This window comes from Delphinus delphis, chromosome 3 (genome assembly GCF_949987515.2).
Source record: "Delphinus delphis chromosome 3, mDelDel1.2, whole genome shotgun sequence".
NCBI lineage: Eukaryota > Metazoa > Chordata > Mammalia > Artiodactyla > Delphinidae > Delphinus > Delphinus delphis.
In genome coordinates, this window is record NC_082685.1 from 26,579,965 (window position 1) to 26,604,750 (window position 24,786).

Here is a 24,786-nt window from a genome sequence, read left to right on the forward strand (position 1 = left end):
TGCAATGGCTTGTTTACTTTTATTTCCTTTTAATAACATACATTCCAAAACTCTGAGGAAGACATGAAACCAATAGCCAAGTTTGTTGGGGTGCCTTTACAACTCATATCAAGCTGGTGATTCACATTTGCTTAAGAGGCAATGCAAATCACCAGCTTGATATGAATTGCAAAGGCACCCCAACAATCCCCAACAGGAGAGTAGGAAAGAGTTCCCAGAAGGGTACATGATCCATCTGTCAAATAAGCTTTGATAGTCGTACAAGAATTTCAGTTGCAAGTGACTGGAATCCAAAAACAATGGCTTAAACAATATAGATGTTTATTTTTCTCTCAAGCAAAAAAAAATTCAAGGCAATGCTCTAGGACTAGTTGGTGCTCCACGGTGTATCAGGGACTCAGGTTCCTTCCATCTTGTTGTTACACTTGCCTCCACTCACCCAATCACTTTATGGTCTAAGATGGCTTCTTCAGCTCCACTCATGTGCATATATGTTACACGTACCACATTCACTTACATTCAATTGCCCAGAACATAATCACTTAACCATACCTAGCTGCAAGAGATTCTAGTAAATCTAGTCTTATTCAGGTGGCCAATGCCCAGCAAAACATTTCAGGTATTCTATTACTGCAGAAGAAGGAAAGAAGAGATACAAGACAACTAGTAGTCTCTGCCACAGTGTCCTTCAAAGATCGGTGGCCACCTCTAATAAGTGCATAAGACCAAAGCTTGTATTGTATATACAATATTCACTTGTGTTTCAGTTTATTGTCCTACATTTATTTTTACCTTTATCTTAAATTATCTTTGGAGCATAGAGGGAATAAAAAGATAAATATTAAATAATTTTGATCCAAGTATATGTACACCATTTCAAGTATAAAGAAATGAATGTTTCGATAATCAGTTCTTTTATATTCCCCTTAATATCCAATTCCGTAAGTATTTATTCAGTCAACAAATATTTGAAGGCCTACAGTATGGCAGGTATGTATTAGGAGTTCAGAATACAATACTGAGCAAAACATATATATTCCCAGTCCTCCAGAAATCTACAGCCTATGCAGGGAAAGACAGTAAAACAAGCAATTAGAATAAGGAATGACAAGTGCTATAATAAACACTACAAAGAAATTAGCGAGAGTTCCTAACATTCTAGGATGGAACAGAGCAGAGAGTGTCAAGAGAAAGGGGAACGCATGTGCAGCTTTCTAGACGGAAGGGGCGGGGGGGGGGGCAGGGAGGAAAGCATGGCTCATTTAAGAGCTGAAAAAAAGTTCTATACAGCTATAAGACAGCCAGTGGTACGAGATGCAGCTACTGAGACAGGCAGGACCCAGAATATGAAGAGCCTGATAAATCACATTGATTTTAATCCCAGTAGCAATGAAAGTCACTGCAGACTTTAAGCAAAGCACAGACATAATTAAATCTTTATTTTAGAAAGCCAGAGAGGAAACAAGGTGCCCGCATAAAACTGTAGCATGAATCCGGGCAAATGATGACAGGAGTTAAAACAGCAAGGGTAACAGAAAAACTGGACTAATCGGGATAAGCAGAAAAGGTAGAAGTGACAGAATTTGATGACTATAAGGATGCTGGTGAGAGAAAAAAGAAAAAGTTAAGGAGAAGTCCCAGGATTCAAGCCTAGGCAATTGAGTGGACAGTGATGAGACACACAAAGAGTCAGGGTCGGGAGTGGATGGAAGAGATGAGTTTAAGTTTAGTCACTGAATTAGAGGTACATGTGGGACAACACATGCAAGGAAAACAGTTCAGTAAGTGTTTGGAAGTCAGAAGATAAGAATTACTAAAATAACACAAATCACTGAGCCATGCTGAGGGCTCAGTTAAGGTTAAAAAAAAAGATATCTTAGTTGGCAATGATACCTATCTAAAGTGTGCAATTTCTTTTATCACTCGACAAATTAAGAGAAAACTCTGAATTCCTTCAGAATTTAGGTTTTGCCAGGCAGATGAGATAAAGATACAGCAGTGAACAAAGCAGATAAAGCTTATTCCTTCCCTATTCTAGTGGAATAAACATCAAGTGGAATAAACTTCCCTATTCTAGTGGAATAAACGTAAGTGCTGTGAAGAAAAATAAAGTAGGATAAGGATGTTATTTTGGATAGGGAGGTCAAAAGAGGTAGAGACATCTGGGTACAGACCTGATTGAAGTGACGGAGTACTACATAAACATCTGGGAGAAAGCATTCCTAGCAGAAGAGAAGCGCAAAGGCCCTAAAGTGAAAACATATTGGTAATAATAGCAAGGAGGTCAGTGTATGTAGCTGAGCTGAATGAAAAGGGATAGGAAATAAGGTCAGAGAAGTAGCACAGTACACTCTGGGCTATGGCAAGAATTTGGAATTTGTTTCACGTGTGACAGGAAGCCACTGGAAGTGTCTTGTGTAGAGAAGAGGAAGCAACACTACCGGATGGGAAAGAAGTTGAAGTCATCTATATCACAGCAGGGTTTGGGGCAGAGAGCAAAACACTGAGCTAGCTGCAAAAGTCTTCAATGAATAATGAGGAATGATTGCGAGATGAACAGGTGAGAGCAACATGAAGAAACAGAAACAGAGGGTGGCCTAACTGAGAGGAATGAACCGAAAAGAAGCGGCCACCAGCAAATTAGAGAGGATACAGGACAAGACAAAATCCCTGGGAAATCTCTCAAGAGGTTTACATTCTGGTCATGATGAATGACACTGAAGTGATTATAAAGTTATCTTTATTTAATCAGAATTGTGTGGCCTGAGCACAAATATACTTATTTGCTAAGTTAAAGCAGCATATTTAAAAATGTTAAAGTAACATGTTTTAAATATCATTATCACAATATTGAAAGTTTTTATGAATATCAACCTTTTTCTGATAAAATAACACATAGATTTTTGGCAGGAGCTCCTCAACGTCTAATTTGGTAGTGTCCTCCCAGGAGTTAAAAAGGTTATCATATAACAACACCAAAAGGCAACAGTATGACAGTTCTAGTTACCTGGAATTTCTCCATGTGAAATTGATATTTTAAAATTTTACATATAACATCATTCTTATTTAATTTAAAATCTCAGTATGTTAAAACACATATATTTATGTTTTTTCTAGGCAAATTATGTAAGTCCTGGTACATACCCCACCTTGAATCTGCTCGGCCCTGTTTAACCCCCACCAACCCCACCACCACCTCTCCTCCTGTCCCCTGGGCTCAACCACTTGCCTTGTAGCCCCAGTAAAGACTCGCACAGCTACTGCAGTTATAAATCCTCACTCAGGGGGAGGAAAGGCCTACCATAGCTCCAGCCAGCCCCTACCTCCAACCAACAGGACCAATAGTAGCTCTGGCTTCCCCAGCAGCTCCTCAAAGAGGCCAGGGAACACAACTAAGAAGTATGGAAAAGTTATACACTCCAGGAGTAGATTTCAACCACTAAAAATGGGATGCAGAAATAAGTGAACATATAAACCACTTGCCCTCAGTCCCCGTCCCCCCCCCCGCCCCCCACCAAGATGGACTGCTTTGAAGCACAGCTGTTCCATGTGGTCTCTGGGGAAACCTGTAAAAGTGAGCAACCAGGTGTGTAATGCACCACCTTCTATAGTTGATTCTCATTATTTATGGTAGTTATGTGCTGTAAAATGGCCGTAAAAACTGAATTAGCAAATACTGAACCACTGCTCCTAGAGGTAATACAGGAATAGGTTCCCGAGGAACTCTGGTCACAATATTTTCATCAACTAATCAACACATAACCTGTTTTATCTTTTACTCACTTTTCCTTCACTCTTTCTTCCCTGAAAATGTATCCTTTTCCCCACCCCACAAAAAAATCTCAGCCCATAAACTTCAACTAAGACTTTGTTTCCTAGGGAAAACAGGCTAAACACAAAACAAATCTTACTTAGAGCTAAATATGTTTGCTGCTTAAAGAAAAAATTAAAATTTTCTACTTGGCAGATACTTTTGTTTATTTCCTATTATATATATTTTTCAGGAAAATAGTGCCAGTGGGAAATTCTCTACTTGATGATGAAAACATTAAAAAAAAAATCGAACTAACTATAGCAAAAACTTTACTGAATATGTAATATTAAAAGATGTTACAGAAGTAAATTGTTCACTTGGTTTAAAATTAATCAAAGCAGGGCTTCCCTGGTGGCGCAGTGGTTGAGAGTCCACCTGCCGATGCAGGGGACACAGGTTTGTGCCCCGGTCCGGGAGGATCCCACATGCCGCGGAGTGGCTGGGCCCGTAAGCCATGGCCACTGGGCCTGCGCATCCGGAGCCTGTGCTCCGCAACGGGAGAGGCCACAACAGTGAGAGGCCCGCGTGCCGCAAAAAAAAAAAAAAAAAAAAAAAAAAAAAAAAAAAAATTAATCAAAGCATTTTGAGAATGCCCCAGTCATATTTTAAAGTGGTTTGATATTGGAAATAATAAATCTTAAGAAAAACTAAAAATATTTATGTTCCATTCAGATTCAAATTTCATTGAAATGAGGTAGTTTAAAGGTTAAAAAGGGTATGAAATGAGAGAGAAATCTCTATTCAAAATGGCAACAAATTTATTAAACAGTTAGGAATATATTTAAGAATAATAATGAGGGAGAATATCATACTAAAGACTTCAGGAGGGTGATAGTGGTGTACTAATAGACTTCCAAGATCAGTGGAGAAGAATGAAAGGCCTAGAAAAAGACATGAGAATTTTGTGTAAGATACATGCAGCATTTCAAATCAGTAGAGGGTGGGGTTTGACATTAACTGGTTAACACTTGGAAATTTTCAAAAAAGTACATAACAAAATAAATGTTGGATATATTAAAAATTAAATATAAGCTGAAACCATAAAAGATCCAGGAGAAAATATAGCAGAATATTTTTATTATCCAGGTGTGGAACAACCTTCCTAAACATGAGCACTGAAAAAAGTATGAGAGAAAAAATTCATAGATCTTAATATATAAATGTTTAAAGCCAGAAAAAAAGCAATTTCTAAAACATATGGAGAAAATGAATAGCAAAATGAATAGCAAAATATTACAATCTTTGATATATACTGATATATACTGAGTTCTTACGGATAGATTAGGAAATATAATCATAAAAGAAAACCAGGTGAATGATGCAATCTACATATAATAAAAAATCACAAAGAGAAAATAGAAATGGCAAGAAAAGGAATGGAAAAGAATGTTTGACACCACTTGTAAACAAAGAAATACAAATTAAAATGAGACATCAGTTACCTATGAACTGGCAAAGATAAGAATCCTACCACCTAGTGTTCAACTGCAAAAAAAAAAAAAACCAATCGCCTCTCATGGCCTTTGGGCTCAGAGGATAAAACTGGTACTTTTCCAGAAGGCCATTTGGTAATGTGTATTGAAAGTCTTTAAAGTGCTATATACTATTCAACCAGCTATTTAGCTTTTAGGACCTAACTCTAATAAAATTATTTTGATCTACATAAAGATATAGCTAAAAGAATATTCACATTTATAATAAGGAAAAATTGAGAAACAACCTACAATTCCCAAAGCAAGGATCTATTTAAATTATGGTATAGCTTAGAATATGTCATGTCTAGATAAAATGTTTATAAATAATTATTATGTTTGAGTTTTTAAAAAAGAATTATTTTGGAGGGTTTTTTTGGTAATATAGTGCTTACTATTTGCCAGGCATTGATTGTCCTAAGCACTTTAAAATTATTTTTAAATTATTAACTTATTTAATCCTTATAACAGCCCAAAATGAATTAGATATAGTACTAGTATCCCCATTTTAGTTTACAAAACAATATTATAGTATAATTATTTTTGAAAAAAAGTTGAGAAATACACATGTAATGTACATATACTCTCAAACATTAATTAAAGACTCAAAGATCTTTACCAAATGACAGTAGTTATTTCCAAATTAATATATAACTTTCTTTTCATTTAAATCTTTAGTGTTCAACAAAAACATGTATTACTTTGTTATAAAGAAAGATGTTATTAAAAGTGAATTAAAATATATGGAAAACCAGCTTACTCATATTATTCATATGAATATATTTGACTATACTACTTATTAGAGATATGACTTTTACAAATCACTTAAGCCTTGGTTTTCTCATTAGTAAAAAGGAAAATAATACCTTCTCCAAAAGGCCAAGTACAAAATGCTTTAGCTCATAATAGCAGCCCAGTAACTAAATTTCTAAGTACTTAGTAAATTTCTGTAAATTACATGGCTACTACTTACCGACAGGATAATTCTCCATCCATAGCATCATGTTCATCTGTACTGGTATATGTTAATCTTCCTCCAACAACTGTCCCAACCAAGTATACCAGCCAGGCAAGACGTCCTAATATATAACAAGGAAAAAATCGTTTAGAAAGTATTGACAGAAATAAAGCTTATTTTTCCCGATATTCTAAAATTAGCAAAAGTTCTTCCAAACAAGTGATAAACTACTGTGAACTCAGTTCTTGACAGAGCGAAGAGTTGGATTTTAAGTTCACCAAGGTAGTATAATAGTGAAAATGACACGTTTTAGAGCCAGATACAACTATGAATCCCAGCTCTACCAATCTGCTATGTGATCTGGCATAAGTATGTCTTCTTTGGAGAAATGTCTATTTAAATCCTTGGCTCAGTTTAAAATTGGGCTATCTTTTTTATTATTGAGTTGTAAAAGTTCTTTATATATTCTAGATACAAGTCTCTTGTCAGACATATGATTAGCAAATATTTTCTCCCATTCTGTGGGTTGTTTTCATTTTCTTCATTGTGTCCTCTGACGCACAGAAATGTTAAATTCTCATGTGGTACATAATGCTAATTTTTCCTTTGTTATTTCAGCTTTTGCTGTCAAATCTAAGAAACCATTGCCCAACCCAAAGTCAGGAAGATTTAGTCCTATGTTTTCTTCTAAGAGTTTCATAGCTTTAACTCTTACATTTAGGTCTATGATTCATTTTAATTTTTTGTGTATGGTAGGATATAGGGTTCCAACTTCATTCTTTTGCATGCAGACATCCAGCTGTCCCAGCACCATTTGTTGAAAAGACAATCCTTCTGTCATTGAACTGTCTTCCTACCAGAGTCAAAAATCAACTGATTACAAATTGGAGGGTTTATACCTGAACTCTCAACTACATCTCATTGATCTAGTGTCTACCTTTACATCAATACCACACTGTCTTGATTACTATTGCTCTGTCGTATATTTTGAAATCAGGAAGTGAGTCTTTCAACTTTGTTTTTTTTTTTTCAAGATTACTTTGGATATCCTGGGTCTTCTGGATTTCCACATTAATTTAAGGATCAGCTTGCCAATTCCTGAAAAGAAGCCAGTTGGGATTTTGACAGAGATTACACTGAATCCATTAAGTCAATTTGAGGAATACTGCCTTCTTAACAATATTAAGTCTTCTGAACCATGACCATGATGTCTTCCAATTTATTTAGATATTTGATTTAATAACGTTTTACAGTGTCAGTGTACAAGACTTAACACTTCTTTTGTAAAGTTTTTACCTAAGTAGTTTATTCTTTTAAATGCTATTGTAAGTGGACCTGTTATCTTCATTTTTGATTGTTCATTGAAAATATATAAACCCACTGTTGATTTCTGTCTATTGATCTTGTATCCTGCAACTTTGTTACTCTTTTGTTAGTTCTAATAGTTTTTTGGGATCTGCCGTTTTTTTCACTTTCTTACACCCTTCATGTCTTCTCTACCATGCTTACCTACCTCCAGTTCTACTGTCTATCATTATAATCTCTGTCTTGCATACAATGTCAACTTCTCTCCTCCTCTGACATATGCATCTTACAAAACCGTAATTGTTTAAATCCAATTCTCCACCTACCCTTTGCCTATCCTCACACAGCATAATGTACCTGCAAAAAGATACAACCATGTTGACTAGTCTCACTTTGAATGCACCTTCTCAGTCAGGTCTTACATAGCTATCCTATCAATTTTCAATACCTAGACTACGGTAGTGTGTCTTCAAGATACCCATCAATTCCTTCCCTCCATGTATGCAATTGCCATCAGGAAGTGAAGTCTATTTTTCCAATCCTTCGTAAGTCTGGGCTGGACTGTGACTGCTTTGACTAAAAGAATATGGTAGAAGTGACACTTATTCCAGCACTGGGCTTAGCCTTTAAGAGAACTGGCAGCTTCCTCCAGTCTCTCAGGGAATGTTCACTTAGGGGAAGCCATTCACCATGTAAGAAGACCACATACCCTGAGACCTAAAGGCTAGCCATATAGAGAGACTACATGGAGAGAGAAATGCCCAACTATAGCCCATTCATCAAATATTCCAGCAAAGAGAACAGACTTGTGAGTAAAGAATCATTCAGGTGATGTCAGCTGCAGCTGTCACCTGATTACAGCGCCTGAAAGACACCAAAGGAGAACCATCCAGTTGAAACTTATCAATCCCAGAGAACAATGAGAGGTAAGAATAAAATTGTTATTTGATGAACCACTAAGTTTTGGGCAAAAGATAACCAGAATACAATCTGCCAACATTTCATATCCACCTTTCCTGATTCATTATTTTTTTAAATTTTACTTATCACTTTCTAACATAATATATATTTTATTATTTATCTTGCTTTGTTACTTGTCTATTCCAATAGAATGTACACTGCATGACAGCTGTTATTTTTTCTGTTTGGTTGTCTATTGCATATCCAGAGCCTGAAACAGTGCCTGGCATACATAAGTCATCAAACAGACATGGGTTATTGAATTAAGAAATCATTACATAGAAAATACAGCATGAACCAGGCAAGAAGAAGTTAACAGCTTATTATCAATTTAGTAAACATTAAAATGTGGAGTTGTTATTAAAAATGAATGTTAACGGTACTTACATTTCTATTGCTTAAATAAAAGCAGCTTCTTAAAGCACATTCAATGCAAGGTATGATCTAGTCTAGCCTGCTATTTGCAAATTCATCCACTTAGTAAAATTTATTTGTAATCCCCCAAATCAATACTTGTGATCATTCATGGACAGATGCAGAACAGCAAATAATTTAAGTTGCCCAATGTTCACATTCCAAGATCAGGTAAAACAAAGCAACAATCTGCTTTCTTGTTTCATCTCTCATACTATAAACAGCTAAGTATCCCTTTTTGGTATCCTTTTGGTATCACATTGTTTTTTCACTTTTGTGCTCCTTGTTTATAATTTTACTGTTTAAAATAGTCAACAAGAGTAGTGCTAATGTGTTGCCTAGTGTTCCTAAGTGAAAAAAAAAGCTATTATGTACCTTGTAGAGAAAATAACACGTGTTAAGCTTCGTCCAGGCATGGGTTGTAGTGCTGTTGGCTGTGAGTTCAATGTTAACAAATCAATGATATATATTAATGTAAAGTATCTTTAAGCAAGAATACATAACACAAGGTTATATGTTGATCAGTTGATGAAAATGTGACCAGAAGCCTGCAGGAACCCAACCTGTATTTCCCCTAAGAGCAATGGTTTAATATTTGCTAATTCAGTGTTCACAGAAACTTTATAGAACATTAAATACCAAATAAGGAGAATTGACTGTATTTCTCAGAATCTTACAAAGGTTATCATCAATAGATTGTGCTCCAATGTGTGTGGGGCATACACATTTTATATAATTGATACGAATCTAAAACATTGTGACCATAATCTTTGGTGAATGTAGTATAATAACTTACCTGCCTATGAGAGTCATGATTTTAAAAATATGTTACTGCAAATTATTTCTCAAAATGAAAAATATTATTTAAATCTAAATAATAACCTTCTTTATATATTTTATCTATTTAAATTCTTAGATACTAATTTTGCTTAAAGTAAGCTTCACTATTACTAAAAATAGTAAACATTTAAATAGTACTTAACATGCACTAAGTACTATTTTAAACATTATATGTACTATCTGTACCTATATTTATTTAGTGTCACAAATCCCTATTAAGAAGTATATGATTCAAATATAGGCAATGGATTTCCAAGAGTCCATTCTCATACCATTATGAGATATGCACCACTTCCTCTCAAGACTGATTAAAGGAAGTACTTGAACACCACAGTGGTCAATCAGCTAGACAGACCTTGATGATCCAACAACCTCTTAAGTGTTTATTTAATACATTTTAATTCCTAATCCTGACTGTTCTCCACCTGTCTCCCACATTTTTACTACAGATGAGACTGCATCTCCCTTTGGCATCATTTCTAGGGCATTCACACTTCTTTTGATTCCCAAACCAGCCACCCTAAAACCAAGTATATGTGACACATGAAACTAACATTTGTTGAATAGCTGAATTTAAAATAAGCAAACTTACTTTTGGAGTTTGTAACTAATGTAAATGTAGAAACATCTGCCTACTAGCTCTTCATAAAACAAGCCATCTTGAAAACAGACGCTGATTATACATGTAACTTTTATATTTCTCTGTTGGAAGATCAATATTTAAAAATGGAGGCAATACAATTTAGCCACCCAGAGCACAACTTGGATTCAAATTCTGCCTCTACTATTTATTATGCTTGTTATTCAATCTTTTTGGTTTTAATTTCCTCATTTATAAATATGAAATGCTAATAATAATTGGCTCATAGGCTTCTGACAGCACTGAATGGTATTCTGCATGTAAAGTACTCGTAATAATTCCTGCTACAAGGGCTGACTAAATGTTGGCTATTATTATTAAATAGCTATACTGTTTTTAGTTCTTCTATATCATAGCTACAAAAGCCATAAAACATATCAATATGGAATATTTATATGTCCATTCTAAGTTTTACTTTCAAGCTGCTCAAGAAAATGAAGTCACACAATATTTAAGAATTTTTAAGTTCTTCCCTCTCTACCAAAGAGGCTTTTCGCAATTAAAGCTACTTACAGTTAGCTGTGTCTACAAACAAAAACCCTGAACTGAAAAAAACCCTCAAGATTCATTTGCTGAATATCTACTATGTGCCATGTTCTGTCCACTGGGATATAACTAAATATGTATAAGGCAGGGTGAGAAGGGAGAAAGAGACCCTATGCCCAACAGGTTGAACCTGGTGAGAGAGAGAAAATTGAAAAGATGATTTTTCAATGCAGTGTGATGAGTATCACTGTCTAATAATAAATACTAAATACAGGACAAGAATTTCTCAAATTTTAATTTTTTATTCTTTAATTCATTTTATTTTGTGACCTTGAAATTAAGGCTTTGATATCAAAGAATGCTATGCAAAGATAGCATGTGATCAATTGTGAGCATTTTTTCTAAAATTATGGTAAATTTTGAATGGAAGTTTATTCAGAGAGAAGTAGGATGTATATTGACTCTTTCCCTGTTTTAGAAAGCAGTGATTTCTATTGTACGAGACAAAAAAGCAGGAATTTTTAACCCTAAAAATTAACAACTACTAACTGAATAAATTAGGATTAGTGTTAGAAATGAACAATGCAATGAAATATAAAGGCATTTTAATTAATCTATCAAATACAATTTTCCTATTTCACTGAATGAGTGATATTTCTCATACACATTAAACCTTACCCTAAAACTCTAGAATATTAGAGTTACAGCATTTAGAATAATAGATGTTAAAAAGTTACATTGGTTACGGAATTATATCCACAAAGTTTAAAGAACCATGTAAAGCCATAAATCTAAATTGCATTTAGAAATTTAAATATCCTATACATGAGTTTCATATCTATAATTTTATTTAAAAAATCTCATCTTAGATTACATTTCCATTATAGTTTTTCATTTTTCGATTTATTCTGAAATGTTCAGGGCACTTGTTCAGCAGCTGTTCAAGGACAGAACATTTTTTCCTTTAACAAAATAATTATTGCTGTAATAATCTGTAATTATGGTTTATAACTGCAATAATCCCAAAGAAATCAGTCATTACCCTAGATCACAAGTAATCGTTAACTACTGTTAACGATCTATTTCTTAGGGATTATTCTTTTCGTAAACCATGACCATATCACCACGAATATGGAAGAGCAAGACAATATAATACAAGTGAGATCATAATATAATAATAAACTTATTTTGTAACATTAAAAGCCATTAAGCATTAAATTAAAGCACACATAACGAGAGCATATAATTTTCTTTGTTCAACACTAACTGAAGTCTTTACACAAAAGAAATTGAACACTACCATATACAGCAGTACAAACTAGAACCACACTAGGCACTTTTCATAATATAAAACAATTATTTTTGAATAGACCACAGATATTTTTATAGGGCAGACAGACTCCTTCTCACTAACCTTTTGACTAGAAGAAAGGAAAAAAAATATCTATTAAACATTTCCATGTATCAGGCATTATATTAGAAACTTTGAAATGATGTTTTATTAAAACTACAACTACAAAAACTCCCTGAATTTGTATTAGTCAAGAATCAGGTCTGGGGCTTCCCTGGTGGCGCAGTGGTTAAGAATCCGCCTGCAAATGCAGGGTACGTGGGTTCGAGCCCTGGTCCAGGAAGATCTCACATGCCGCAGAGCAACTGAGCCTGTGCGCCACAATTGCTGAACCTGCGCTCTAGAGCCCGTGAGCCACAGCTGCTGGGCCTACGCGCCACGACTACTGAAGCCCGCACGCCTAGAGCCCATGCTCCACAACAAGAGAGGCCACTCCAATGAGAAGCCCGCGCACCGCAACAAAGAGTAGCCCCCGCTTGCCACAACTAGAGAAAGCCTGCACGCAGCAATGAAGACCCAACGCAGTCCAAAAAAACCAAAAAAAAACAAAAAAGAATCAGGTCTGACATTTTATTCAATAGATAGGCCTATTTAATACCAATAAATGATTACATTTCAATTAATTCCATTCATGTATCTTAGAACAGCTATACTTTCTTCCAATACCCTTTTGTAGGAAAACAAGTCTTTGATTTTACAACTGAATCTTTTTACACTGTAACTAATATTTGATACATATGAACGAATATATGTAATGTATGTAAAGTACAGTCTTCCCTCAGTATCCACAGGGGATTATTTCCAGGATCCCTATGGATACAAAAATCTGCAGATGCTCAAGTCCCTTATATAAAATGGCACGGTATTTGCATATAACCTATTCGTAACCTCCATATGCTTTAAATCATCTCTAGATTACTTATAAACCTAATACAATGTAAAGTCTAGGTAAAGAGTTGTAAATACAATGTAAATGCTAAGTAAACAGTTGCTGGCACATGGCAAATTCAAGTTTGGCTTTTTGGAACTTTCTGGAATTTTATTTTGGGGGGAATATTTTTTGTGGTTGGTTGAATTAGCAAGTGCAGAAACCTTAGATACAGAGGGATGACTGTATGATAAAACAAACTCCTGTGAACCCCCTATCCAATTTAACAACCAAGGCATTACCAATACTGTCACACCTATCTCCATACCCCGAACCTAGCATCCCCCCTTACCTTGCACCCTAGAAGTAACCATGACTGTATTTGATGCTTACTATTTTCTTGACATCTTTTTGTTTTATCACTTACAGATACATTCTTATACAATATATTTTTAGTCTCACTTGTTTTGGGGCTTTACTAAGCATTTCATACTATATATAGCTTTCTGAAAAATTTTTTTTTCCCCCACTAATTATTTCTGAAATTCATCTTTAAGTATATCTGTAGTTCATTTTTCAATGTTATATAATACTCCATTGTATAACTATATTATGATCTGTTTATCCATTTTCATGTTGATGGACATTTGAGCTTTTTCCATTTTTTTGCCTTTAATAACATTAAGGCTATGAACATTCTCATGCCATGTCCTCTTGTTTAGAAGAGCTTTTCTAAAGGACATATCTAAGAGTGGAAATGCCAGGTCAGAAGGTATTCAAATGTTCCACGTTTCAAGATAACACCAAAGTGATTTCCAGTCTACTTCCAAGTGACTATACTTTATATTCCTACCAGAAGGATGTAAAAATTCCCTTTGATCTACATTCTCCTGTAAGATTTACTTTTGCCAATCTACTGGAAGTAAAATGGTATCTCATGTGCCTTGATTTCCCTTTCTCTTATGAGTAGTGACATGCTTATTTGTATCTATTGATCATTTCCCTAAAGAATTGCTTGTTTTATTGATTTCTAGGATTTATTTCCAGGTTCTTCTAGATCCTTACTTGGGTTAGTGTGTGTGTATGTGTTGAAAATATCTTCTTCGACTTCTGGTATTTTTAAAAAAAATCTTGTGTTGATTTTAAGTTATTTTTCTAGAAATTTACTAATTTCGAGTTTTCTAATTTGTTGACTTCAAAAAATACTATGTATAATTTTATCTTTTAAACCTCTGCTGTATCTGTAATTGTATTTCCCCTCTTGATCCTAATGTTATTTGTGAATTCTCTTTTCTTCTTATCTCATGAGAGGTTTGTCAATTTTATTAGTGCTTTTAAAGAATTAACTCTTGATTTTTTTGATATTACTGAATCTTTGTTGTTTAGTTCCTTAATTTCTGCTCTTTGTTCCCTTCTTTCTCCTTTCTTTGGGTTTGATCTGCTCCTCTCATTCTAACCTCTCAACTTGGATGCTTAAGTCACATTTCAGCCTTTCTTGTTTTTGTGAAATAAATTTCCTACTGAATTCCAAACATGTTGTATTTCCACTTTTCTTTGTTTTTTAATTTCCTTAAGACTTCTTCTTTTACTCCATAATTACTCAGAAGTATGTTTATAAAATTACCAACTTTATGGAATTTGTAATTTTTACAGGTTGGTTTTAATTTAATTGCAAATTGGTAAGAAAATCTGGACTCTATGATACTGTCATTGAAATTTGTTGAGACTTGCTTTATGTACTAATACTTGTTTAATTTTTTAAAACTGAGATATAATTGAAATATATTAGTTTCAGGTATACAACAAAATGATTTGATATTTGCATGTATTGGGAAATGATCACCACAATAAGTCTAGTTAACATCCATCACCACACAGTCACAAATTTTATTTTCTTGTGGTGAGAACTTTCAAAATCTACTCTCAGCAACTTTCAAATATGCAATACAGTATTATTAACTATAGTTTCCATGCTGTATATTACATCTTCATGATTTATTTATTTTATAACTGGAAGTTTATACCTTTTGACCATCTTTACCCATTTCACCCACTCTCCAACACTACCACAGCAACCACCAATCTGTTCTCTGTATCTACGAGTTTGTTTTGTTTTGTTTTTCAGATTCCACATACAATGAAATCATACAGTATTTGTCTTTCTCTTAGTTCACTTAAAATGCTCTCAAGGTCAATCCGTATTGTCATAAATGGCAAGATGTTCATGATTGAATAATATTCCTTATATACTATATATATATATAATGTATAATAATTTTACATACATATGTTTATGTGTACACACACACACACACCCCACATTTTCTTTATCCACTCCTCCAGCAATGGATACTTAGGTTGCTTCAATGTCTTGACTATTGTAAACAAGGCTGCAATGAACATGGGAGTGTAGATATCCTTTTGAGTTAGTATTTTCATTTTCTTCAACTACTTAGAAGTGGAATTGCTAGATCATATGGTAGTTCTGTTTTTAACTTTCTGAGGACCCTCCATATTGTTTTCAATATTGGCTATACCAATTTACATTCCCACCAGCAGTGCACAGGGTTCCCTTTTCTCCACATTCTTGCAAACAGTTGTTATATCTTGTCTTTAAGATAACAGCTATTCTAATAGGTGTGAGGTGATATCTCATGGTCGTTTTGATTTGCATTTCCCTGAGAATCAGTGATGTTCAGCACCTTTTCACGTACCTGAAAGCCATTCATATGTCTTCTTTGGAAACATAGCTATTCAGATCCCCCGCTCGTGTTTTAATTGGGCTGTTTATCTTTTTGCTATTGAGCTCTGTGAGTTCTTTACATATTTTAGATATTTGCCCTTTATCAGATATGTGACTTACAAATATTTTCTCATATTTGGTAGGTTGCCGTTTCATTTTGCTGATGGTTTCCTTTGCTGTGCAGAAACTTTTTAGTTTGATGTAGTCCCACTTACCACTTATTTTTGTTTTTGTTGCCTTTGCGTTTGGTGTCAAGTCCAAAATATCACAGCGAAGACCAATGTCTAGAAGCTTACTACCTATGTTTTCTTCTAGGTGTTTTATGGTTTCAGGTCTTATGTTCAAGTCTTTTCGATTTGAGTTATTTTTGTGTAGAGTGTTATTTTTGTGTATGGTGTAAGATAGGGGTCCAGTTTCATTCTTTTGCATGTGTCTATATAGTTTTCCCAACACCATTTATTGAAGAGACTGTCCTTTCCCCATTGTATATTCTTAGCTCTATGTCATATGTTAACTGACCATGTGGACATGGGTTTATTTCTGGGCTCTCTATACTGTTCCACTGATTTATGTATCTCTTTCTATGCCAATGCCATACTGTTTTGATCACTATAGCTTTGTAATATAGTTTAGAGTCAAGAAGCATGATGACTCTAGCTTTGTTCTTCTTGGTCAATTCCTTTAAAAACATGCCACATGTCCTATTAATATTTTCTAATTGTTGGTTCCAGCATTTTATATACATCAATTCAATAAAGTCTGTTAATTATATTGTTCAAATCCTTTTGATTTCCATATCTATCAACAATAATTTGCAGAAATGTACTGCAACTCCTCATTATAATGGTACATATGTCAATTTCTCCCACAGGATCACCATTCTTCGCTTGACGTTTTCAGACTATTTCAAGGTACTAGATATTTGAAATTGTTATACCTCCTTAGTATACAAACGATTATCTCCAGTTCTAGTAATGCTTTTTATCTTACAGTCTTGTTTGATATTAATATAACCACCCCAACTTCCTTTAGGATCGTATTTACACAGCACATTTTTTTTTATCCTTTTACTTTCAACTTTCTATGTTTTAAAGGTTTGAGTATGTCTTTTTTTTTTTTTTTTTTTGTGGTACGCGGGCCTCTCACTGTTGCGGCCTCTCCTGTTGCGGAGCACAGGCTCCGGATGCGCAGGCTCAGCAGCCATGGCTCACGGGCCCAGACGCTCCGCGACATGTGGGATCCTCCCAGACCGGGGCACGAACCCGTGTCCCCTGCATCGGCAGGCAGACTCTCAACCACTGTGCCACCAGGGAAGCCCCGAGTATGTCTCTTATAATGGGCATTTGGCTCACTGGAATATTTTTTTAAATATTCAACTTTATAATCTGGCTTAATTGTAAATTTAATTCATTTATGTTTATTAGATTAATAATGTATGTGGAATGCTCCTACTATTTTGTTTTCTATTACTGTCTTTTTGTCTCTCTTTTCTTGGCTTTTTAAAACACTGAGTTTGCTTGTTTACCTATTTCATTATTTTTCCTCTACTGTGTGATGGAAGTTAATCACATATCTTACACTTTTGTTACTCTTGAAATTTTACCATCTTAATTCTCTTCCAAAATAAAACAAGGCATTAAGACAATTTTAATTCTTATCACATCCCTCTCTCGTGTACTACTGTTTATGGTAGTTTCTTTTTTAATTTCACAAGTTAAAAACAATAACTTTTTTAAAAATATAAGGCTATGTTTGTTAAGATTTGTGTGTTTACCAATTTCTGTGTGTTCCTTTCCTTCCTCCTGGAATCACGTCCCTTCTTCCTGAAAAATAATCTTTAGAAAGTTTAATGAAAACTTTTAATAAAGAACCTCAGTAAAGATCTACTGGTAGTAAAAATTCTGTTTTCCCTTGTCCAGAAGTGGTTTCAGTATCTTTGTTCATGAAAGATACTTTTTCTGACATACAGTTATACGATGGCCATTACTTTGACTCAATTTTTTGAGAATAATATTCCACAATCTTCTGGCTTACATTTTTACTGTTGAGAAGTGAGTTTTTCGGTCTGTTTTACACTCTTTAAGTTGCTTTTGAGATTTTCTGTCTTCAGAGCTACACAGTTTGACTAAACTGCTGGTTTTTTTGACTGGTACATTTTGGATTTGCTGTATTGACAGATGCATGTCTTTCATTAATTCTAAAAATTTCTCAGAAAGAATGTTTTCCATTATTGCTTCTGTTCCATTCTCTCTATTCTGTCTTCTGGGATCCAACCTGACATATCTGACCTCTTCATTCCATCTTTTAACTTGTCTTGTAATAGTTACTTTTGACTTGCCTGGTGGTTCAGTGGTTAAGATTCCATGCTTACACTTCCAGAGGGCACAGGTTTGATGCCTGGTCGGGGAACAAAGATTCCCACGTGCCGTGAGGTGCGGCCAAAAAAATTAAAAAAACAAATCCTTCACCAGTTTTTTTAAAAAAAAACAAAAAACAGTTACTTTCCTTGTTTCCTCACATTCTTAAAAATTTCTTCAAATCTAACTGCCAATTTTCTAATTCTTTCCTCAGCAGGCTCTAATTTACTGTTTAACAAATACATTAAATTTTAGATCACAAAAAATATTTTTTTCAATAATAAGTTTCATTTGAGTCTTCTTCAATCTGCCTGGTCATTTTTCATTCTCTTGTTTGCTCACCTGTAGTTCTAACTTTTTCCTTTAAACATTTCATACATAATTATTTTATATTCCTATAAAATTCCAATATCTTAAGTCCTTGAGGAGATCTAAATCAAATAAACCATTCACTGTTTTTGTTAGTGCTCAGTCATGGTATCTTGTTTTGTTGTTTGTGTGCTGGTTATTTTTTAAGTCATGAAGAGTTAATTGACTGCTCTTAATCTGCAGGATTCTTAAGGCACTAAAGTATGGTTGCTATTCTTTAAAGAAGATTTTATTTACTTTTTTGCTGGAAGGCAAGGGGATCTACCAGTTTCAGACCACTATATCCCCTCTCAAGGGCCCAACTTAATATAAGAATCCCAAGTTCAGTACACTGACTTTGCTACTAGCCTAAGGCTTTGCCACCAATTTAATCATTGATAATTTGCCTTTAAAGGCAACACTGCCTTTTTTGCCCTTGTTTGCTACCCACCAGTTCATTCTGGTTGAAGTTCATTTTTTGAGGGGGAAGTAGTCAGAAGAGAGAGGGACAGAGAAGTGGAGGAGAGCAGACTGGAGGAGTAGGAACCTCAGAAATTTCATATACTTATTTCAAGCCAAGCAATGCAGGATCTGACTGTTTGCAGCTCAAACGCCTTTCAGAGCATGTAGTTGACCACACTGAAGTGAAAGTTACTATTAATTCTTTACTTTTAAAGAAGCAAACACTAATTGTGATATAAAACCAAAAACAAAAAATGTGATTTTTATACGTAGTTGGTAAAACATGAAGTAAATTATAACATAATCTGAATTAATATAAAAAATGAATCAGAAAAGATATTATATAAGGCTGCCATTGTGTCATCAGGCAAAAAAACCCAAAACACTATAAGACAGGCTTACAGGGCAACCACATATCTACAAAAAGAACTGAAGGGACAAGCGGGGACTGAAATCCAGCCTGTACTCTACTCACCATACTAGCATACTATACTTGCCTGGGTGTTTTTTCTAATTTGCACAAAGGTACCTAATATATTACTGAGTTGGTAAGAAAGTAAAATAAATCCACAAAGGCAAAAATAGATGTTTGGGCTGAAACTGAGATATAGGCATAGAAACAACTAGAGAACTTGAGCTTCTTGTTTGAAGGACAAAGGACAAAGCCTTGGGCATGCCCAGTAAGAGGACTCCAACAAGAAACTCTTAACACCCTTAGCAAGGAAGTGAACTGTCTGCCCTAGACAAAGAAAGACAAAACAGAAAACCGTCTAACTTGACTAACTTAAACCATGTTAGTCACAGGAAAGAAGGAAAAATCCCTCAATTCAGACCTCACACAGCGAGTGGCCTAAATACAGACTACCAGTGTGATAAGAAAAACCTTATTCTAAGGAAGCAGTTTAAATGGTATTGAGTTGATAGTCTTCCTCCACCCCATTTAGTAGATGGACCAAACATTTCAATTAAAGGACAGAGATGGTCAGCAGTGATTTTTTTTTTAAAGGAAGAACTATACACTGTCTACAAGAGACACACTTTAAAAATAAAGACACAGACAGACTGGAAGTAAATGGATGGTGAAGGATATCCCATGTAAACAGAAAGCATAAGATGGCACTGGCTACAGTAATATCAAATGCGGTAGATTTTAAGATAAAAGGACCAATTAACAAGGAAGACAAAAAATTATAAATGTCTAAATGAAGCAAAAATTGAAAATTAAAAGTAGTATATGGGACTTCCCTGGTGGTGCAGTGGTTAAGAATCCACCTGCCAGTGCAGGGGACACGGGCTCGAGGCCTGGTCCAGGAAGATCCCACAAGCCGCGGAGCAACTAAGCCTGTGTGCCACAACTACCGAGCCTGTGCTCTAGAGCCTGTGAGCCACAACTATTGAGCCCGCAAGCCACAACTACTGAAACCCGTGCGCTCTAGGGCCCACATGCCGCAACTACTGAGCCCGCGTGCTGCAACTACTGAAGCCCTGTGCCTAGAGCCTGTGCTCTGCAACAAAAGAAGCCACCACAACTAGAGAAAGCTCACGCACAGCAACGAAGACCCAACACAGCCAAAAATAAAAAAAAATTTTTTTAATTAAAAAAATAAAAAGTAGTATAGACTATTCCACAATCATATTTGGAGATTTAATACCTCTTTCTCTGTAAATAATAGAAATAGGCCCCAAAAATAACAGAAAAAAATCAGTAAAAACAAAGAATATCTGTACAATACTATTAATCATCTTGACTTAACTTCTATTTACATACTACTATACCCAACTATGGCTATGGTAAAATACATATTCTTTTCAAGTGTACATGGTCTGTGTGTCAGGAGAGACCATATGCTGGGTCATAAAACAAGTCTCAATAAACTTAAAGTCTGAAATCATACAAAATGATATTTGCCCAAGGTAGAATTAAATTAGAAATCAGAAACAATAAGACAACTAGGAAAGCCCCAAATATTTGGAAATAAAAGCATACTTCGAATAATCCATAAACTACCAAAGAAATAACAGATTAGAAAATAATTTTAACTAAATGATAATGAAAATAAAAGATCAAAATTCATGATATGCAGCTAAAGCAATGCTCAAAGCAGAATTTATAACTTTAAATGTTTTTATTAGAATACAAAAAAATCTAAAAATTAAAGATGTGATGCCTCCATCCAAAATTAGAAAAAAAGACCAAATAAAATCAAGTATAAGGCAGAAAATAATAAAGCCCCCCCAAAAAACTTATGAAATAAAAAATGAACAAAAAAAAAAAGGAAAGAAAATCAGTGAAACTAAAAGTTGATTTCTTGAAAAGATTAACGAAGTTGATAAATACCTAGTTAGTCTATCGGGGGAAAAAAGAAAAAGGGCAAAAATTATCAAAGGGATGAAGGGGGGTCAAAAGGTACAAACTTCCAGTTATAAAATAAATGTCATGGGGATGTAATGTACAGCATGGTGACTATAGTTAATAATGCTGTACTGCATATTTGAAAGTTGCTAAAATAGTAGATCTCAAAAGTCCTCATCACAAGAAAAATAATCTGTAACTATGTGTAGTGATGGATGTTAACTAGACTTTTTGTGGTGATCATTTCCTAATATATACAAATACCAAATTACTGTTGTACATCTGAAAATAATATATTATGTGGCAAGTATACTTCAATTTTTAAAATAGGAAGAATGAAAGAAAAGACATCACTTCAGATCCTACAGACATTAAAAGAATAATAATGAAAAATTAGAAATAACTTTATTCCAGTAAATTTAAAAATAGGACCAATTCCTTGAAACACACAAATGACTAAATTTGACCCCAGGTGAAAGAGAACATTTGAATAGTCCTATACCAATTAACAAAATTTCATTCATAACAATAAACCCTCCAGGCCCACTGGCTTCACTGATGAATCCTATCAAATGCTTAAGAAAGAAATAATACCAATACAACACAAACTCTTTCAGAAAGTAAAGAAGGAGGAAGAAACACTTCTTGACTCATTTTATGAGGCCAGTATTATCCTGTTACCAAAACCAAAGTCATCACAAAAAAGAAAACTACAGACAAATATCCTTCACGAACATCAATGTAAAATAAAATTTTTGCAAACTGAATCTAACACTATATAAAGGAACAGTATCGTAACCAAGCAGGATTTATCCTAGCAATGGAAAGCTGGTTTAACAGAAAAATCAACCAATATAATTCATTATATTAGTAAAATAAAACAGAAAACAAAGGTCATTTGAGTAGGTACATAAAAAAGCATTCAAAGAAATCAATGCCCCACTCATTATAAATCGCCTGAGAAACAGAAGGGAACTTCATCAAATTTATTACCAATGGTAAAAGGCTCACTGCTTTCTATGTATAAACAGAAACAAGGCCAGAATATCCATTCTTATCGCTTTTGTTCAACATTGTACTAAAGGTCCTACCAGTGGAATAAGGAAAGAAAAAGAAATAAAAGGCATGAAGACAAGACATAAAACTGTCTTTATTTTAGGTGACATGATCATATAAAACAATCCTAAAGAAACTACAAAAAAAGCTATTAGAACTAATAAGTAAATTCAGCAAAATCACAGGACACAAAGACAAAAATCAATTCTGGTCTTATATAAAATAGCAAAGAATAATCAAAATTTACAATAGCACCAAAATATATAGGCATATATTTTGTGAAAGATTTTTAATACCTATGAACTGAAAACAATAAAACATTGCAAAGAAAATTTTAAAACACCTACATAAGTGGAGCAATATATCATGTCCATCAACTGGATATTAAGATGGACCAAACTGATATATAGATTGAGGCAACCTCAATCAAAACTCTAATGAGGTTTTTTTTTTTAAGAAACTGACAAGTTGATGCTAAAATTAATACAGAAAACCAAAAGATGTAGAACACAAAACTATTTTGAGAAAGAAGAACAAGACTGAAAGACTTAAATTACCTGATTTCAAGACTTATAAAGTTATAGTAACCAAGACAGTATAATATTGGCATAAGGATAGAAATTTAGATCAATGGTACAGAATAGAGTCTAGTAACAGACCCTAGCCTTTTACGGCCAACTGATTTTTGACAAAGGTACATGATAATTCAATAGGAAAAAAGACAGTCTTTTCAGCAAACGGTGCTAGAACAACTTGATAACTGTACAGGTTGGGGAGGAGACCCTATCCTTACCTCACATCATTCACAAAAATTAACCCAAAGTGGATCACAGACTTAAACATAATAGCTAAAACTATTAAACTTCTAGAAGAAAAATATAGAACATATTCGTGGACTTCAGTTACAGAAGATTTCTTAAATATAAAAAGCATAAGCCATGAAGAAAAAATTGAAAAGGCAGATCATCAAAATTTAAAACTCTGCCCTTTGACAGTTGCAAAGACAAACGACAGACAGGAAGAAAATATTTGCAACATGTATGTGAAAAAGGGACTGTATACAGAATATATTAAACACTTATAATTTCAATAATAAGACTATGTACAAAAGAACAAACAGCCCAATATAAAAATGGGCAAAAATTGTGAACAGACATTTCACAAAGGAAGATATAAGAATGGCCAAAAAAGCACAACTTCATTAATTATCAAGGAAATTCAAAGTATAACCACAATGAGATACTACTACTAGATACCCAGTAGAATGGCTAAAGTTAACAAGACAATATCAAATGATGATGAAGATGTGGAGCATTCTTAATGGGAATGAAAAATGGTACACTTCGTAAAATAGCATAGTAGTATCTTATAATATTATACACACATTTCTCATATGACCCAGCAAACTGTCACAGGTATTTACCCAAGAGAAATGACAATTTAAGTACATACAGAGATTTGTCTGCAAAAGTTCACAACATCTTTATTCATAACAGCCAAAAACTGTAAGTATGACTCAAATATCCATTAAGTGGTAAACAGCTAGACAAACTAAAGAAAAAGCCATACTATGGAATACTACACAGCAATAAAAAGGAACAAAATATTTATATATAAAATATGTTTGAATCTCAAAACCATTATCCTAAGCAAACAAAGTCAAACACAAAAGACTAGTTATTGTATGATTTCATTTACACAAAAACCCAAAAGAGATGCACCATAGTGACAAAAACCAGTGGTTACCTGGATATAGAGTTAGGAAAACGGATCAAAGGGCATGAGAAAATTATTTCTAAGGTTCTCTATCTTGAATGTGGTGGTAGTTACATGGCTATGTATCTACTAAATTCAAACTGTATACTCAAAAAAAAGAAAAAGATATTTGCAACTCAACACAGACAAGGGGCTCATTTTTCTAAAATATAAAGAGCTCTTAAAAGTCAATGAGGAAAAAAAAAATCAATGAGAAAAAAAGAACCAATAACCCAACAACAAAAAACTGAGCCAAAAAAATGAGTAATTCTTTTACAGAAAAAGAAGACCAGGGCTTCCCTGGTGGCACAGTGGTTGGGGGTCCGCCTGCCGATGCAGGGGATGCGGGTTCGTGCCCCGGTCCGGGAGGATCCCGCGTGCCGCGGAGCGGCCCGTGAACCATGGCCGCTGGGCCTGTGCGTCCGGAGCCTGTGCTCCGCAACAGGAGAGGCCACAGCAGCGAGAGGTCCACGTACTGCCAAAAAAAAAAAAAACAAAAAAAAAACCAGACCAAATAGCTCTTAAATAAACAATGCTTAACCTCACTGATATGAGAATGTTAAATTATACTGAGAAATCATTTTTCACCTATAGGATTACCAAA

The 24,786-nt window shown here is 34.5% G+C and overlaps 1 protein-coding gene across 3 annotated transcripts in view; it reads right to left on the reverse strand.

Moving 5' to 3' along the window:
- The window catches only part of RANBP17 (RAN binding protein 17), a 315,725-nt gene that overhangs the window by 237,732 nt on the left and 53,207 nt on the right, over window positions 1-24,786 (reverse strand). For all 3 annotated transcript variants that reach the window (XM_060008404.1, XM_060008406.1, XM_060008403.1), the window contains one exon: window positions 6,260-6,365. In XM_060008404.1, the coding sequence (XP_059864387.1) occupies window positions 6,260-6,365 (106 nt within the window). The remainder of the gene's footprint in view (window positions 1-6,259; window positions 6,366-24,786) is intronic.